We start from the raw sequence: 18,497 nt of genomic DNA on the forward strand, positions 1-18,497 counted from the left end.
ATTTTAACATAATGAGAATACAAATTATTCGTAAACAGTATTTTAAAGTCACATAATAATGTTTATTCTGCAGAGAAACATTTACATTTATTTATATATTCTATCCCGCTGTATGATATTTTTATCGACATTAAACCGAGGAAGTATTTATTGATATAAATCGAGACTTGACAGAAGAGAAATTGTGTACCATTTTGTTTCGTGTCATAAACAAAGGATAATCAACACTCGGCGGTGCGGTATAAGGAACAGAATCGAATGGCATTTAACTCGTACGCCAACTCGCTAACAGAATCTCCATAACAGGATAACCCCCAATTGAATAATTTAAGTAATAAACATTTAGGAGCGAACCTGCTCTTCCTTTTTAGAGTCATCGGTCTGCATCTCAACGAGCACTTACCGAGAAGTGGCTGTGGGGGAAAAAATTGCGAGAGCAGAAAGCATTCTACGTAGTGCAAAATGTACATACTTTAGATGGCCACGATCATGCCGACAGACCACTTGACCGCCCGCAGTGAGCATGCGCCGAATTTCGTCCGAGACATATATTAGTTTTCCTAATTGAGAAAACTTAGTCACCGATTCCAAATATCCCTTCCTACATTATACACGGTAAGCCTTCTATAGAATACAAACTTATTGATTATTGATGTAAAAGCTGTAAAAAAATGAATGTATACCTCTTTTGTCATCAAAAAGCTTTAAAATTCTTACAGCTATTTCTAATAAAATTGTATATAATATGATGTCTGAGTGTTTTATTTTGAATACGACTGGCCAATAACTATTAGCAGTACAGAGTCTGCAAGAAAAGATATTAATTAATAATTAATATGCAGTAATCTGTAGTGTGAAAACGTTTTTTCTAACTACATTATCATTACGTCATATATTACTTTTGAAACCATTGATATATGGATATGCTGTACCATATATTAAATGACTGCAAATATGCTATACATTCATCTCTTTAAAGCTTTTTCAGCTATAACTAAACACCCTGTTTGATGTTATACCTCGGAATTATGATAATTTCATTACGTAATTTTACAATTTCTATTCGTTCGCGGCAGAACAATAACTTTAACGTGAAGCTCCAAACACGGTTTATAATATTACTGTCATAAAAAAACTTGAAACCAATTTTTATGTGCCTACACGGTTGCCCGTAAAAAGCACATTCCGTTTTTATTGTGAATTCAAATCTACCCACTTGCCGCCACGTTTTTGTTGTTCATCGCTATTTTTAATTCCCGATATGGGTATGTGGAAGGCGCGACGACTTCGGTATTGAGCAAATTTTTCCTAGACGCCGTCTCTGCCTATCGCGTGTGTCATGTTGAGCTGGACACGGTGCTAGTCCAAATGATCACGGGGTGCCCGGGATTCTCCTATACGCAGGTTCAAATTAAAAAAAAAAACAAAGGAGAGTCTCGCGTGTATCTGTGATCCGCGTGTGGATCAAACCGCGGTACACCTGATCAACGGCTGTCCCGTATATGGCTCGGTTAGCAGAGATAATTGGGGTCAAATATCGCCTAACTGGCAAGTAAAGAAGAGTGTGGCTAGAACTTTTTAAAGTTCTGCAAAAAGGTAATAGAAATAACAACAATAAGCAATAAATAAATTATTAAAAAGAATAAAATGTACGGATAGTAAGAAAATAAATAAGAAATTAAGAATAAATCAATAGTCAAACAAATGATAAAAATGAAAAAAGGAAAATTGTAGATTGTATTGTAGAGAAGGCTGAAGGAAGTGAGGCGATGTGTGGAATGAAAGTATGGAAAGGAATGAAAGATATTATGAAGGTAATTAGAGAAAAGAATGAAACACATTGCAAATACGAAAGATGATTGTGGAAAAAAAATACGGTTAACTAGAGAATATGCCTTCGGCAATTAGTTCGCCGCTATACATAAAATGTGTAAAAAGTATATAAATAAGGAGAAGTACAAAATTGTTCCATTTTCTTAAATAAAATTAATTTCCCAGTAAGTCATTTAATAAGATATGGAGAAACTATACTTCACAGTAATAAAGAAATTATAAATATAATCGCGATGTTTCAAACTGAACACCAATTAGTTAATAAATTATATTCTTATTGAGATAATCTTAATTTTAAAAAGTGAAATCGAATCCAGTTATTACGAAATCTTGATCAACGCTTGTTTTTTTGGGGGATTACCCGTATTTAACTCTTTGCTTAGTATAAAGATATAATTATGATATAATCACCATATGGGACGGCATAATGTTTTGTCTGCCATCATTGCGTACGCCTGAACCTCCTTACGAAAAGATTAATGATGATTTCATTAATCAAAATCTTAAAAATTTTCGCTTGTCGAACCGTTCTTGATTTTACTATTAATTAACTTTCCTTTATAGATTGTGGTATAGCACTGTTAAATTTTCATGTCATAAAGTGCTGTTTTTATTATTTAAATACTAACTCGGAATAACTCGTTTATCTTCATAATATTTTAAATATTAGTTAGTAAGTGCGCACAATGTTTGCGTGTACTCGGGTAATTGTTATTATCGACAGGAATCAACAACCGGATATTTTCCGATCTACCCCCATTTGCGCGCAACAGATGTAAATAACGCGAGCGTATTGTGATCCGCACACGCGGCCGTTCAGCGAACAATCCATAAAAACAAAGAAACATATAAACGCGTCTCCGAAAGGAGCGTGCACATCACATATTCCCGGGAAATGCGCGACAAAAGCCGGCTCATGAGAATTGACCGCTTCAACGGAAATTATCGATTCCATTTAACCGATACATCGATTTGTTCGTTTACATCGATATTTGTATGTTATTGACAGTTTAATAAGAGGCAATGAACTTTCATAGCTGAATTATTTTTGATAAATAATTAAAATCAGTAACACTCAGCCTAAAAAGCAAACTGTGCAAGTAAAAACCATCCCATTTTATGCAGCATTAGATTTAATATTTAGTATACACGTATAAATTACAAGAAGTACAATATAAATATAGGGTTATATATTATAGATGTAAATGAACAGCTCGTTATCCGTCAATTGATGTATTATAGACCCTATCCAAAAATCAATGGTTTCAGAGATAATAAACTGTAGTGAGAAAACGTATTTTCAAATTTCGGATTACTACGTATAAGAATTAATTATTACTTATTATCTCTTCTTGCAGACTTTGTACTGCTTCAAGTTATTGACCTGTATGCATTCCGACAGAACTAATAAGTTAATGTAAAAGATTTCACACTGATCACTTTATACAGTGTAATTGGAAATAGACGTATAAGCTTTTACAGTAAAAACCAATCTTCCTGTATAATAATTCCTAACTGTTGTATATATACCAAAATAAAACATTTTAAAAATGTATACATATTTTAATAGAAGATAATGCTTATCTAACATATTTACAATAACTCGGAGTTGACGTTTGTTATTGTTTTATGAATTATTCTAAGAAATTCAATTATAATATTATCTTTACTTAAGAATTCCTTGTAAAAATGTTATATAAAAGATACATAACAAACATGTTTAGATAAATAGTGTCACAATTTTAATTAATTGTTTAACTACGAAAAATATCGATATCGCCCAGCTCCTTAAAACGAAAATCTACGACCAACGTGTTACCTAACTTATAGAACTGAAACATTTCTCAATGTCCTCATTGGCAAGCTAGCAATTATGCAAGGAGATATGTAGAGAGCAATGATCGGGATTTCTCTACATATGCTAATCAGGAACAAACCGTAGACGAAAGAAAATATGACATAGCCTAGGGAATCGACAAGTTGAAATAGCAGAGGGCAAGCCGCATAGCGGGTGGAACTGACAGACCGCTTCAAGCTGATCTTTTTGGAGGGCGATCTATTTCCAGAAATCGACGTCTTACGGAAATGATTGATGATTACGAATTGAAAATGATACAGTTCACTCACAATAGTGTACACAGTGTAGCAAGTACACAGGTCTTTGTAATATAAATGTACTGCACAAAACAATACCTACTCATCTTGAGGTAAGTGATAATACGTCATTATCCCTAGAATTTTACTTAACTACATAACAGTATATGTAAGTAACTGTTTGTTACTATTATATAATAATTTGGGGAAAATATGATTAATTGCTTAACGTCAGTGGTGATCATAGATCAACCGAACTAAAAGTTCCGCCTACAAATTATAATGCTATTATCTATCTGTATTACACTTAGAAATCTAAACTCACGAAACGATTATTTATGTGTGATTATTGACCTCTTCGGTACGGCGCTCGTCGGCCACAAAACTATACACATAGCTATGCGTCGACTTTAGTCGTCAACCAAGAAATTTTAACCTACCTCTGCAATTCCAGTTTATTATAATAACATTAGGTGAACGTAATGCGTGTCTGTATCAGTTTGTAATGTAAAACACTCTCATCGCAAATGTGTTAAAGAGCAAGACTGGCTCAGTGTGGCGGCAGGTAAGAGCCGGCTGTGCGCTTTTTTTTGGCCGTCGACTATAGTCGACGCTCGTACCGAAATGGTTAAACAAACGTACGTAAGACTATTCAAAATCTTGAAACAAGCTGTGATGACCCCTTGTACCCTTATCTATTGTGGGATAGGGCCTTTGTTTTTATTTAATAATTTTAACGGAATATTTTTATTTTCGCATTTTTCTATCGTTCCTCCTATGGTCTTTTTTTCTTTCTGCATTTCGTCTTTCTTTCCCTTCCATATTTATTTTTTCTTTAATTCGAATTTCTTTCTTCTTCTCATACCTTAACTATCACAATTGCTATATATATTGTATAATGCTATATACATTTAGGCTGAACATGAATAAACTTATCATTAAATTTAATTCATTAATAATATTATCATCATTTCAGTCTTAGGATGTACACAGCAGGACATTGGCCTCCTGTTTAAGCTTCCAATAAGACCGGTATGAAGCGGCCTACGTCAAGCGGTTTCCGACGTGTTTAATTAGGTCATCTTATGGGTGGATTTCCTATGCTGCGTGTGCTGATCCCTGGTCTCAAATCCAAACCTCTCTCTCTCAACAACCATGTATTCGCTGCGCTATATGGGTGAGCACACTGCCCCTTCCATTTCCGCACTTTTAGATTTCCAATAAGACTGGTTTAAAGCAGCTCATATCCAGCGCTTTCCGACAACCTTCCCGAATTTGTTTATATATGTATTATATTTCTTGATTAATTGTGAATTTGTGTTTTCATGATTGTAAATTCAAGACATCTATTTCTTTCTTAATTTTTATTAAATTATTTTTTTTATGTGTAGTAACAAATTATTACAGTGTTATAAAGTGTCAAATAAAATAATTTGCAATACAAATGCAAAATTGTCAGTTATAAATTAAATCGATTCAGGTGTCCGACTACAAAGCCGGTGAAAAAAAAAAAAACTCAAGCGAATTTTACAACGAATCGCCAAGGTGATGGTCTCGAGGGATTGACAAGGTGCAATTAAAAACCGGTAATTGCGAATTGTTTTCACATGCTAACGTCGGCCTGTTATGATAGTAGGAGAATAAACAAATATACGGTTTCTGGCATTTTATAAAGAAAATCGATTTTTTTATATTGTTACAGTAACAAAGCTGGAGGGCTACCTCGGGAGCTTTGGATTAGTTGGATACATCATTCAGGTAATTCTTTCCGGTAGTCCCAAAATTTCTTCTAAAATCTACCTCAATAGCATTTCCTTTATATTTGCTAATTGCATATATTTCTATAGTGACAGGTGACTGGTAGCTTGGGTGATTATAAATTTGCATAGAAGTTTGTTCGGTTTTACCAGTGTTACTTGCTGAACCTGTCTTAATTCTACACTGCTTGAAGTAATGTAGTATAACTTTAATGTAAATACAAATTGTGAAAATGGTAGAAAGAGACTAAAGACTTAAATTAAGGATATATAATTATTTTCGAATCCGATTAAACTTTTAATTTTTAATAAAAACATTAATTATATTTGAATTTTTTAAATTAATGTTAATTATATTTTGTAAATACGCTGCATTTAAAATTATAAACAACACACATTTTTAGTCACGTTATTGCTCGATAAAATTATCATAAGCAATTTGAACTCCATTTAAATTTGCATTACAGAATTATCGGGTGGTATAAGACGGCGACTGCGCCCATTCCCGGCGCCAAGCTATAAACAGTGTTTAGTTAAATAAGGTGCGGCAGGTGACATTATTTGAGTACTTCTTTTTATTTATTTTTACAAAATTAAAAGGGTACATGAATTATTACTTAAGTCAATTCAAAGTATAATATGCAACATATATTTTACTATGTAGAGATTTGTGTCGTTATGTTGAGTAACAACGCCAGTTCAAGTTCCTTTCGGATGAAATTTGGTAATACTTCTTCTCAGCGAAAGGTATATTCCTACTAAATTTCAAGTCTATAAGCCTCATGGTTTCAGAGATATTGTGATTCCGAATGTTGAAACCGCTTTTACTAACGCTTTCTATATATACAATATATTATACATTTATTTTGAAAACTAATTTTTAGATAGAGTGTATATACCATACATTAATTGGCAGCAAAGGAGTTATATATTTAACTTAACTTTAAAGCTGTTACGCCTAAACCCAATCACTTGTTTATAATAGATAACAAAAAATGACACCAATGACGCTTACCGTAACGCGAATAAAAAAATCGATGACGTAAATTATTATCGCGACCTCGGACGTTGTATGCGACAAGCGCGCACGCAACACAATGGGATCTGATACCATTATCGATACGTTATCATTGACTGAATAATTGGCTTTCTTGGTAATACGCTAGCATACAATTACGGCCGCTTCCTTGAAGCGTCCGGCGGGTAAGGTAATTATCCATACGGAGGCGCCGCGATACAGAAATAGACGTCGCTTTTTGTACAGCGGCCAGAGGGACGGACGCGCGCGAAACACGCAACGAGATTTCAGCCGCATGCTTATTTAAAATGGGTCAATGTTTGACCGCAATCTTCTTTATCATAGTGACTAGTGTCAATATTTCTGTTTTTTATAATTTATAATTATTTATTGCCAAATTAAGTTAGTACTTTATATTTATATATTTATGAAGTGTAGAGGGCAACGGGAAAACACTGCACCAGTATCCTAAGAGAGTCATGAAAAGGTCCAAGGCTCAGCATAAAAGAGAAGTTATCGTAAAGTGTTCAAATACGAAACGTCAAGTTCTTTGAACATGTTACCCGTAATGAGGATGCAATGGATCGTTTGGTGGTGCAAGGCGAGGTACAAGATAGACATACGTCAACAAAACTGTCACTAATATGTCGATAAATAAATGCTCTCACTCCGCCTAACACCGAGCTACATGGCGACGCATAGCGAGAGCTGCCTGTGCACCACACTGACAAAAGTGCAAAAATAACAAGCAAATCCGTGATTTATATATCACGGACGTGTCCCCAAAATTAGCGGGAAGGCGAGATTATAACTAAAGGCCATTAATCACTAATTTATTAATTAAAGTCTTATAAACAAAATGCGTCTTTATCTTTTTATTACTCTTCTTGACAACCCCTACTTCCATCTGTCATAAAAAAGGGCCTAAAAAAATATAGAAAGCAAAGGTAACAAAGTATTCGGTCACATCCCATATTCGTTTAAAAATATTGTCTTTTGGGAAATAAAGTTGGTGTAAGTAATTTTGCCATATTAATACCCTTTGTAAAGATTTTTTTGGAAAACTTAATTTTTGTGGCAATTTTATATTATTTTTTTGGAGCATGTTTCCACAGAAAAGCCTTGTTTATATATATGTATAAATATTTTGACATTATAACATTAAACTTAAAACTATTTAGAAAGTTGTTTAACAAGAGGTATACTATACATAACGTAAGTAAATCAAGATTTTACGTACATCTACATAGATTACCACCGATCATTTGATTTTCTTACTTAATAAGGTTATTAAATAGCATGTAGAATTAAGCTTAAACTATTAATTACACTTAAATTCTAAATTTTACCTTCGGATGACGACTCTTGGATCGTTTAGCAGGATCACTAAGTAAGTTCATATACAGCATGTTTATTATTTTGTTTTTAACTTATGCTTGTAAAGAATAATAGTTTTAGAAATAATGCTTGACGGAAAGATGTTCTATTATAAGTGTTATGTGTTCCTTCGAGGCTCAAAGACCACACTCTTCTTTTTATAGTTTTGTAAATCTCTATTTACCTCCCAAAAAGTGAAATTAAGAATAAAAATATTTACGTCTTAAAAAAAAAAACAAACAAAATATCTAAACAAACGATTAGCAGTCTCGTGAGTGAAAATAGCACGCGTTATAGCACAAGCGACGCGACGCTCGGAGCAGGTTAGCGAGAAGTTGGAAAATATTCGTGAACGCAATACGGAGGTGATTTCTAAGAAGGCAATGTTCGTTAACGTTGAAATATTAAAACGAGAGGCGGCCGGCGGCTAATTCGCGGGCTTATTAGAGCGACCGGGCTATAAAGCGCTAATTGAGCGTCAAAGCGGGTAGGCGTGTTCCGCGAATCGCCGGGCCCCGATCGCTAACGCTATATCGTTTACCATTTAAAGAATTTTATTATAACTATTATTAAAAGCCACTGTACCAGTGTTTACGACACTCTTCACGGTAATGTGATGTAATATAAAATTATTATACATTTTATAGAACAGTTCGAAGATTATCTTTGATGGAATTGTGAGAATTCCGTTTATAAACAAATAATTACTATTCTATGTCGATTCGTTTCTGAAAAATTATATCACTTAGAGACATGGATAAGAAACTGTTTTATATATCAATGTAAAACAACTACTTTATTGTAAATAATTCAATCGCCGTTATCTATTCGCCTACAGCGGCCATATTGGACTAATATGATGACTAGGCTATTTCATGTTTTCAATTTAAAATAGGGCGCTTAAAAAGTAGATATAGTTATTAAAATCTTTTGGGAACCAAAAGGTTTAAAAGTAGCGACCACAAGTAGCTAACCACTTGTGGTCGCTGTTGAAAACCTTTCGCATATATATAGCGGCATGAGTAGGCCCACCATTTTTTTAATTATGACTAATTTATATCGCTAGAGTATTTAGTTTACAATGTGTTTTTTTTTGCGTTCACAGAGCGCAGATAGTAGGAAGAGAGATTGCTGCCATTTGATACGGATCTTCTAGCAGAGATTCGACAGCCTTTTATTATTCAAATTTTCTTATGGGTAATTAGGGTTAAAATTTATTAGGTGCAACCACGACACGGTTAAATAAATCGATAGATTCGGGCATCGCAAGGTGGGTCATCGAGGCGATTCCTCGGCGAAGATCTTGCAGAGGGCATCTATCAGCTGATATGGCGATGATGAAATTTTACAATGGAACAATTGTTCGACATTTGAAAGCAACATTTGCAAATAATTCATATTGAAACTGCGCAAATAAATTTTATCACTTGTACTGCGTTTTGAAGCAACAGACATCTTATCAAATAAGACACAAAACGAAATGTCATATAACACGTAAATATATAGTTCCGAGTACTTCAAATGTACTAGTTACGGCGTTCTATATCAATGTCCGATACGTAGCAAAATAACGAGCTTATTGTTTTCCGACGCGTGTACTATCCGACACGCATGCCTTCCCAAACAATACTATCTAGACGGAATCATAGATATTGTGTGAACATTCTATTCACATATTTACACTTTAATAGTTCAAAGTTATTTTGTATTTCGTAACTTTTATATTTTTCTGAAGTGGAGACCACGGATCTGTAAGCATAGCGTTCACCCAAGTGGGCAGAGGACCTTGGCTAAAGCTAGCTGGTTAACTATTAAGACTTTAATAAGATTTTATATGAAATCCTTAGGAGAAACTTATGTTCAGCACGATGTTCTACGGTTGAAATGATGAAGATATCTTCTTGTCGCCCGCAAGCATCGCGTGGCACGCACTAATTTTTACGAGTGTCTCTATGCTATAAGAATTTTTGTAATACAAAAACTAGCCTAAGTTAGTCCTTACTTTATTTATTATTTTTGAAATCGTTAAATGATTACAATACTGCATTTATTTTCAGCTTATGGTATATAAATTCGACCCTTAAAAGCTTTCACACCTAAAACCAATCGCTCTGTATACAGAACCATCAAGATTATTATATGGATCAATTGAAACACATTTTTTAAAACTTGGTACTGCGACAGAGTAGGCGGCATAAGTTGCAGTTAAAATTAGTAGAACCATAGGTAAGTGGTAAATAGCGCATTCTACCAGCAATATCAGCCTTGTCAATTGTCAGCGCGCGCCCGAATGTCCTGTATCGCGGCAATAGAATGTCGTTTGACGGCCCACTTGGCGCAGTGGCGGGCGTGCGGGGACCGGTTCCACAATCGATTCCTGGCAAAGCTCTGGCTGTTTTACGCCGATCAGATTATAATTTTTTTAACCGTTTTGTCCGTGCAATGGGCTACCTGTTATACAATTAGGTTTCGCAATATAATTTTACGAAAAACAACCTTCATGTAAACTATTTTAAGGAATTTAATATGATCACTAAGGTTGATGTAATTAACTTTTTTCGGAAGTGGCAGCCTTGTGCTAAAGACGGAGATTTGCGATCGTAGGTCGCAGGTTCGGTTCTCGGGATAGTCTTGTATATGCTACACTTTGTGCATTAACAACTATATAGCATTACTACTGTTCACAAACTAGTTTTCAGAGGCTCAGCAGCAGCATCCTCAGTTCCTCTCATTCTTATGGTGTTTTATTAGTATATTACATGGTATTGTAGTGGCTGAAACACTGAAATTACAGAGGGTTTATACTCCTAATGCAGAATTGACCGAATTGTATTCATCATCTTGGTTGGAATCCAACTGGAAACCTCGATTACGACTACGTAAAGAAAGAAGAAAAGAGGCATTTTTAAGGTAAATTTAGGAGAATAAATATAAACTTATTTAAAATATAATATTAATTTCATTATTATTATCAATACAGCCATAAGATCTCAACTGCTGAATATAGACCTCTCTGAAATTTCCATTAGGAACAGTTACAAGCGGTCTGAATCCAGCTTCTTCCGACAACTATAACAAGGTCCGTATGAGTGAACGCCCTACGCTGTACTTGTCGGTACGTGATCTCCATTCCATGACTATAAGGCCTCTGCGGCCATTAGACGTAGTTTGTTCATCTTAGAACAAGATATTATTACATTACACTAGCGCGAATTGAAGGTGCACTCTCTAAGTAGGCGTCTTTAGTCTGGGGAGAATATCCCGAAACCGATAAACAAGTGCGCATAAAAAAGACTACGGTACAGAGATATGATCAATGGACGCTCACCATCCACGAGGCTCAGGGGCTAAAGAGCGATGAGGTCATAGTTATATATCGAGCAACAGACACTCCCGGCCCGTATAATAGTGTCCATCATGTGGTGGTAGCGATATCACGTCACACGAACTCGATACGACCTGAGGATGGCAATACGGATGTGGTCGTACGAAAAGTAATTTTAAAATCTGAACATTGTTAGAGCGTTGTTAAAATAGGTTAAGAGACAGAAAATACTGTAACAAGCAAATTGAGAGCAAAATTATCAGAAATCTTAATAGTAAATGTAAAAACAAAGACACCGGTGCTAATGTCTGTGGAATAAAGATCCTAATAATAAATAAAAACTAGAGTAGATTAATAGAGAATTAAATTGACAGGAATCGCCATCTTTTGGCAACGAAAAGACGTATGTCACAACATGTCTCTATAAGTGAAATGGGTCACGGTGACGTTACAACGGAATTAATATAAATGGCGTTTGGTTTTAGGTGTCAAAGCTTTAAAGTGGCTAATGCATACTTTATTCGTTCCACGATGTGCCAAAAACTTCTTCCAGTATAAAGGCTGCAGAGGTAGATAGTAAACAATAACCAATTTTATTGTAATATTTCATTGTTTTTTTTTACTATATTACTTTCACGTTATTAATTCTGAGTGCATTGATTTTTAGTATACGGTGGACAATACATTTGTTGATAGCAAATGAATCGTCCTGTATACTTTGATGAACCTGAAATGCACATTTGTATGCAAATTCATTATAAAGCGACTGGTATAAGAGAAATCATTAATCGCCTTTTATATTACATAATACGTGTTATATAACGTAAACGGAAGCATTTGATCGATAACCGTTAAGCTTTCGATAATTGATTTGCTGCAGTCACGCTATATCTCAACAATCGACGATCTTGTTTGTCTTTAAACAATTACGAACTTGTGATTGGAAATGAAACGTAAAAGTTGAGTACTTCTTCAGGTACGTACCTATAGGCGCCAATTCAGATTATTTGAAGAAGTTTAGTATCACCTTATTTGCTTATACAGATCGCAGATTTGTCGCAGGAGTTAGGACTGATTTCTATTCAAATTAAAAAATCTTTATTTACAGTAGGCCTTGCTTACAGACTTTTTAGAACCGTTAATTTAATGTATGTCGAAATGCTGTTACTTTGGATAGTGCCGATAGATGGCCCTACGAGCAGATTGCCTCGCGTTGTAGTTGTGTCGATGGATAGTCGCATATAACGGGTACCGCTTGGTGGTATCGGAATTAATTAATAAATAAGAATCCATGTATATACATATATATACACACACACACACATATATATATATATATATATATATATATATATATATATATATATATATATATATATATTATTCTACCACTGCGTTCGAAATGCAAATATGCGTCGAGATGAAGCGGCTATTAACTCAACACGTGCCCTTTTCAAAGCCAACATTACATTATATAACTTTCATTTCAAGTTGTATTCTATCTTGTGAACAAATGGAAGCGGGGGCGATTTATCCCTAGAATACATTTAATTCCACAAAGAATTTGCGGAATTAGAGGAATTCTTACGTTTAATATTACGTGTAGTATTACGTTATACATATTGTAAATATGACATAAAGTAGTAAGTAAATAATAATAATATAGAAACAATGACTTTAAATTTTGTTATTAATTTTATAAAACCCAAAAGCTAACGGTTAATCGGATAGTGTCGAATTTTGAGGTTATGTAAAAACAAAAGTAAATTGTTATTAGCGTATAATGAATGCTGGTAACTCTTCTCTTTGTATTATGTATAGGTAGTAAGTACTCATGGGATCCTTTTACCACTTGTCAAGTATGATACTCTGATTATAATACATACACATCAAATATTATTAAACTGCATTTAAAAAATGTATTTTCAGTTTGGCTCTTTTTAACAGATACTCATTACTCTCGGATTATAATGTTAAAACACTAAGATTCAAAAATGTGCGTAATTATCTTTTGAATAAAGACATTTTAAATTTGTATCGTAGTTGTTTCTGTGTATATGTATGTATAGGATGAATGAATTACCTTGTTAGGCGTAGTTTCCGCAGCCGGCCGTAGCTTGGCTCGGCCTGCGCCGCCAGCTTGCCTTATCGCTGCCATCAGATTGGCGTGTGCATCCCCTACGGATGGAGCTGATTGCTTCGGAGATTCCTTCCTAATAACAATGAAAAATAGATTCTATGTATAAAAGGATAAAGTATATAATTACTTGACTAATCTTATCATTTGCCTTTTATATTCGTATTCATTAATTCATATTATTTTACACTTGAATCAAAAACTATAAACAATTAACAGCAAATGACCCTGCAATAACTATTCAATTTTACCCTTTACGAGCAATTAAAACATAGTTGTTAAAGTGAACATGGTACGCATTCATGTCTGAACATAGCAATGTCCAAGCTGCGAAAATACTTAGAAAAACTAAAACGTTTTTCCATTATACGAACTCAATCGATAACAAAGTTATAATGTCACAAACATCAAGATGTGCTCGAATAGTGTACAAGTTATTACATTAAACAGTTTAAAGCACTATTATTTTCTACAATGGACCTGATAAATAATCAATTATTCGCTAATGTGCTATTTACAAGCACATCACTATTAGCTATTTAAAGGCACATGCTATATGTTAATATAAATAGCTTATATTAGCATATAGTATGTGCCTGTTATATGCTAATATAAGCTATTTAAAAACTTTAAATAAGCTCAACATTTATTAATGCAATCGTCTATAGACATACTACAGTTTCAAAGTAGATATTATGGACCACTAAGAACATAACATAACCTTACAACAATGTAAATTTTATTACGTGACTTATAATAATTACTTCTATACAGATGGTATGGAAACTCGCAAGGTGTTAATAATTAATAAAAAGCAAAGAATGTGTGTAACAATCGAAAAATACCTCTTATAATTCATTAAAATTCTTGCATTAATTTTGAGTTTTGTTTTATCCTTTTTGTTTCAAAACGATGTTATGTTAATTTGCTTTTATTGATATAACATGGTTGTCCACGCATATACGGAAAATTATAAATTATTGACAAGTTACATAAAGACAAATATCGGGAAACGTGTACCCTTATATGGGATGTATGATCTCCAAAATTCATATATTAGAGATATTGATATATTCTCGTGCTCTCTTGTATCTTTTAAAAGACAATTTTATTCGAAATTATTGAATATACACAACACAATTAAAACCTCATTAGAAAATGACGGCTTGCTGAGACTCGTAATTATTACTGTCTGTTCTCCACAATGCGCTGGATTATTGATCCCTATTTAGTAATGCTTTTGTTTTGTTCTATTCTTTTCTGACTTTGATTAATTACATGTTCTTAGATAGTTTTATGGTTACATTTGTAACTAATTTTATATTCCTATGTTTGTAATTTCTTAAGGCCTTTTGTTTCTGTTTATCTTCAATAAAGTAAAAAAAAATAGTCCATAAACGGAAGTCGTTTTTTTTATTTCATTAAAAAGTTTATTTCGAACTTACTTGAATTAAATTTTTCTTACGACTCAGACATTTTATGTTTTTATGTTATTATGTTTTGAACTTGAGCTTATGATCTTTTCCATTCATAATTGTTACATTACAAGTATAAGGTTAGTTACTAATTAAATTGTCAATATTCTACAATGTTAATATATTCATAGAAACTATGAAAGGAATGCTTAAGAATGATTTCGTCGACGTTTAAGCCCTGTTGACGCCCATTGCAAAACTTATGCATCCCCCAAAGATATCTATGGGGGATACACTATAATCGCTACAGTCGAGGTAGAATGGCGATCGCAGTATTTGTTGCTGCTCATCCTCTGGAAACTTGTTTGTGAGCAGTGGCAATTCTATATAATCAATGCACAAAGTAAGATTTGTATATATGACTATATCCAGAGAATTGAACCTGTGACCTACGATCGCAAATCTCAGTTCCTTACCGCTGAGCTAACACTGCTCAAAGTTAACATCGATAAATAAAAAACTCCTTCAGGAAAAAATAGTGCCCCGATTGTTAAATTGTTTAACCTAACAAAACAAAACTGTTCTTTAAGCTGTTTATTTATCGTAATGGGTGACGAATCAGTTTTTAGTGTTGTTGTTAAAATTACTTGCTTCATAAAAACCATACTCTGAGGTATGTTTTTTTTATAGTCTAGTTATTTTACCGGTTTTTTGCGTACCTTTACATATTTCGACTTCTAGATACTGATAAATTATATTTGAGTAATATATTGTTCTTTACCTGGATATTGAGCAGTACAAAACCGGGCATTCAGTATCGAAGTGCCCGTAATTTATTTTTTTAATAACCCTGTTTCGAAACTAGTCTAAATCTTGACACCATACGTCTAATTAGTTAAGTAAATTCAAGATATATTTTTGCCATTGATATATGCTGTTTCCCCTGTAATTTCATCTGTTTTAATGTGGCAGCGCTGAAAGTTTAATCTTGACTAGTACCTAAGTTTAAAGGCACCCTTTAAAATCCTAGCTCGGGTAGTTATATTATTTAGCGAATTGAACATCTAACATATAATATATGCAATTGTCCGCAAAGCGACAGAGACGAATCATTTGTATCATCATGTTATCATATCAGCATTTTGTTTATCTCCAGACTTGATATCGTATATATTTTCTAATGTATTTTTCTAAGTTGGTTCTTGTTGAAAATAAATTTCTATTAGATAGAAAACAAAATGCGAAATCATCTGTAGGTTTTTTTACACCGCAGGGTCGCATGCACGAGGTACGCCCTTTTAGTTTAGAAAAAAAATTAGTTTTGTACTTTAAGTGTTGCTAGCTAAAAGTTTTAAATCTTGATCTCTATTATACGAGAATCAACTTTGAAAGTTGATCGATAGGAGTTTTAATACGCCATGCACTGGCAAGTTATAATTATTTGATATGAAAATGCATTTGTTACGAATTCAAAGTTACTTATAAACTGTTACCATTATTATGAAACTATTGGATGCTACATTTACTTTAACTATCTTCCGATAAGGTATTTTTTCCCCGCTATTGGGGGTCTCTCGCTCTCCCCTATCATATTTATGGGACAGGGCATTACAATCTTATTCATAATTTATAACATCCTTAATTAAAATATTTATTTACTTTCTGGTTTGTTTATTTTAGCTTTATTTATTTTATACTCGTGTTTTTTTTTCCTATTCCTTTAATTTCTTACCTGTAGGTTTGCCGTCTGTAGAGCGATAGGATTATGAGCTATTTATGTTACGCTTCGTTAAATAACTTCAACAATTTGCCCGGCTACCGGGAAATGGTGCCATTAAAATTATTGTTCGCTGCGAAACAGATAAATAATGAGCATTTGCTCGATTACCAATAACAAATTATGATAATTGTTGTTTATTGTATTTCTTAATTAATAACTGACAAGCATTAGAAAATAACAAGCTAAAACCGAACTATTATTGAAATTTCGATGAAGACTTCTGGCCCATTTTTTGTATTAACGACTTTAAATTGAAATATGTATGAATAACGTTGGATATTCATTTTAACTAATTAAACCCCTGTCGCTTATATAGGATATCTACAAATTAGTCCCCTGTCCAGTAGAGGTCATCACGCAGCTGCAATAATGATGATCATAATTATACATAAGTAGTATTTTTTTGCGGAAAAAACATTCACTTTGATTCGTATGTATGTCATCTATAGCATAAACCATGAAATATTTATATTAAAGCCGTGATATATGTAATAATTTCTATTGCACACGATAAAACCTTACACTAAAGTAATTCTGTGTGAAGATGCAAAGAAACTTGATAACTTCACGGAGCGCCCGGTCAGGTTTTGTTTCCGTTTACAAACGTTCCGTGTATCACTAACAAGAATTTTTTCAAACTACCTACAATGAAGGCAGTACAACTCCGCGAGTCCGAGAAGAGGTAAGGTCACCAACATGCGATTGGGCGATACATATAGTCGTTGCGTAAACAAAAACCCGTTCCATCCAGACTTCTAATGAAATCTTGTAGCGTTGAATCATTCATACTAAACTTCGAAGCACGCGAATAACAGATTAAAGATTCCAAATGTTTTACTTTTTATGCAGCTGCTCTTTGATGACATTGATCGCTCTTTTAATAATTATTGGCCGGTCCAAATAGGTTTTGTATTCATTCAATGAAGACAAAAACCTGTTAGTATGTTTGTGCACTATTCTACATTTTGTCTTTGCGATTGGTAGCCAATATTATTTGGGGAACCTGAAAGTAATGTCGCTTCCTTATATTAAATTAACAATAAACTTTTACTTCTTATCAACAATATATTCACCTTGTTTATCAACAACCTTTTGTCAACTAGTATACAAATTTTCAATACCGGAGCGGTACAAATCAATCGTTTTTTCTGTAAAATATGTCGAGACGAACAGAAACGACATTACTTTCCGGTCTCCTTAATGTTATTTAACTATAGTATACTTACAAGAATATAAATTTACATGTACAGATAAAAGCACCGGTAAATCTTTTAACAGTCCTGATTTGGGACCACGTAATATCACCCCATTCTGCAAAACTAACAGAAGAAGTGCTTTGTGCTTACGACGAATTCGATTTACAAGTACGTTTTACCAACTAGGTGGTGTTCTTTAAAAAGAATTAATAAAAGATTATAACGGAACGGAAAATGGACTATTTTTTTAATCACAAAACCTAATCTCGCAGGTAATTTATTAAACTAACGTGGTTTTGACCGGAAATGTTCAAGACAAATGTATTATTAATAATAAGATAATATTCGGATAATGTTGTGAAGGAGTGCGTATCACAATACAAATTTACAACAATGTGGTGTCCAACAGCCAATGTCTTGTTACTTTTATTACTGCGTAGTTAATAGAAATGAGCAGACCATACCGCATGTATATCAAATGGCCGCTGGGGTTTTAAGGTACCAAAGTGAAGCCCACGGAATTGCTGGCACAGCTTGGGACGTCTACAGAACAGGTGGACAGATG

The 18,497-nt window shown here is 33.7% G+C and overlaps 1 protein-coding gene across 2 annotated transcripts in view; it reads right to left on the reverse strand.

Moving 5' to 3' along the window:
- Positions 1-18,497, reverse strand: part of LOC137932471 (WASH complex subunit 1-like) — a 76,330-nt gene that overhangs the window by 6,257 nt on the left and 51,576 nt on the right. For both annotated transcript variants that reach the window (XM_068776093.1, XM_068776092.1), the window contains exon 5: positions 13,488-13,617. In XM_068776093.1, coding sequence (XP_068632194.1) covers positions 13,488-13,617 — 130 coding nt within the window. The remainder of the gene's footprint in view (positions 1-13,487; positions 13,618-18,497) is intronic.

The sequence above is a fragment of the Battus philenor genome, unplaced genomic scaffold (genome assembly GCF_028537555.1).
Source record: "Battus philenor isolate CCGP_79_NKW_IND1 unplaced genomic scaffold, ilBatPhil1.0.hap1 SCAF_9, whole genome shotgun sequence".
Taxonomy (NCBI): Eukaryota; Metazoa; Arthropoda; class Insecta; order Lepidoptera; family Papilionidae; genus Battus; species Battus philenor.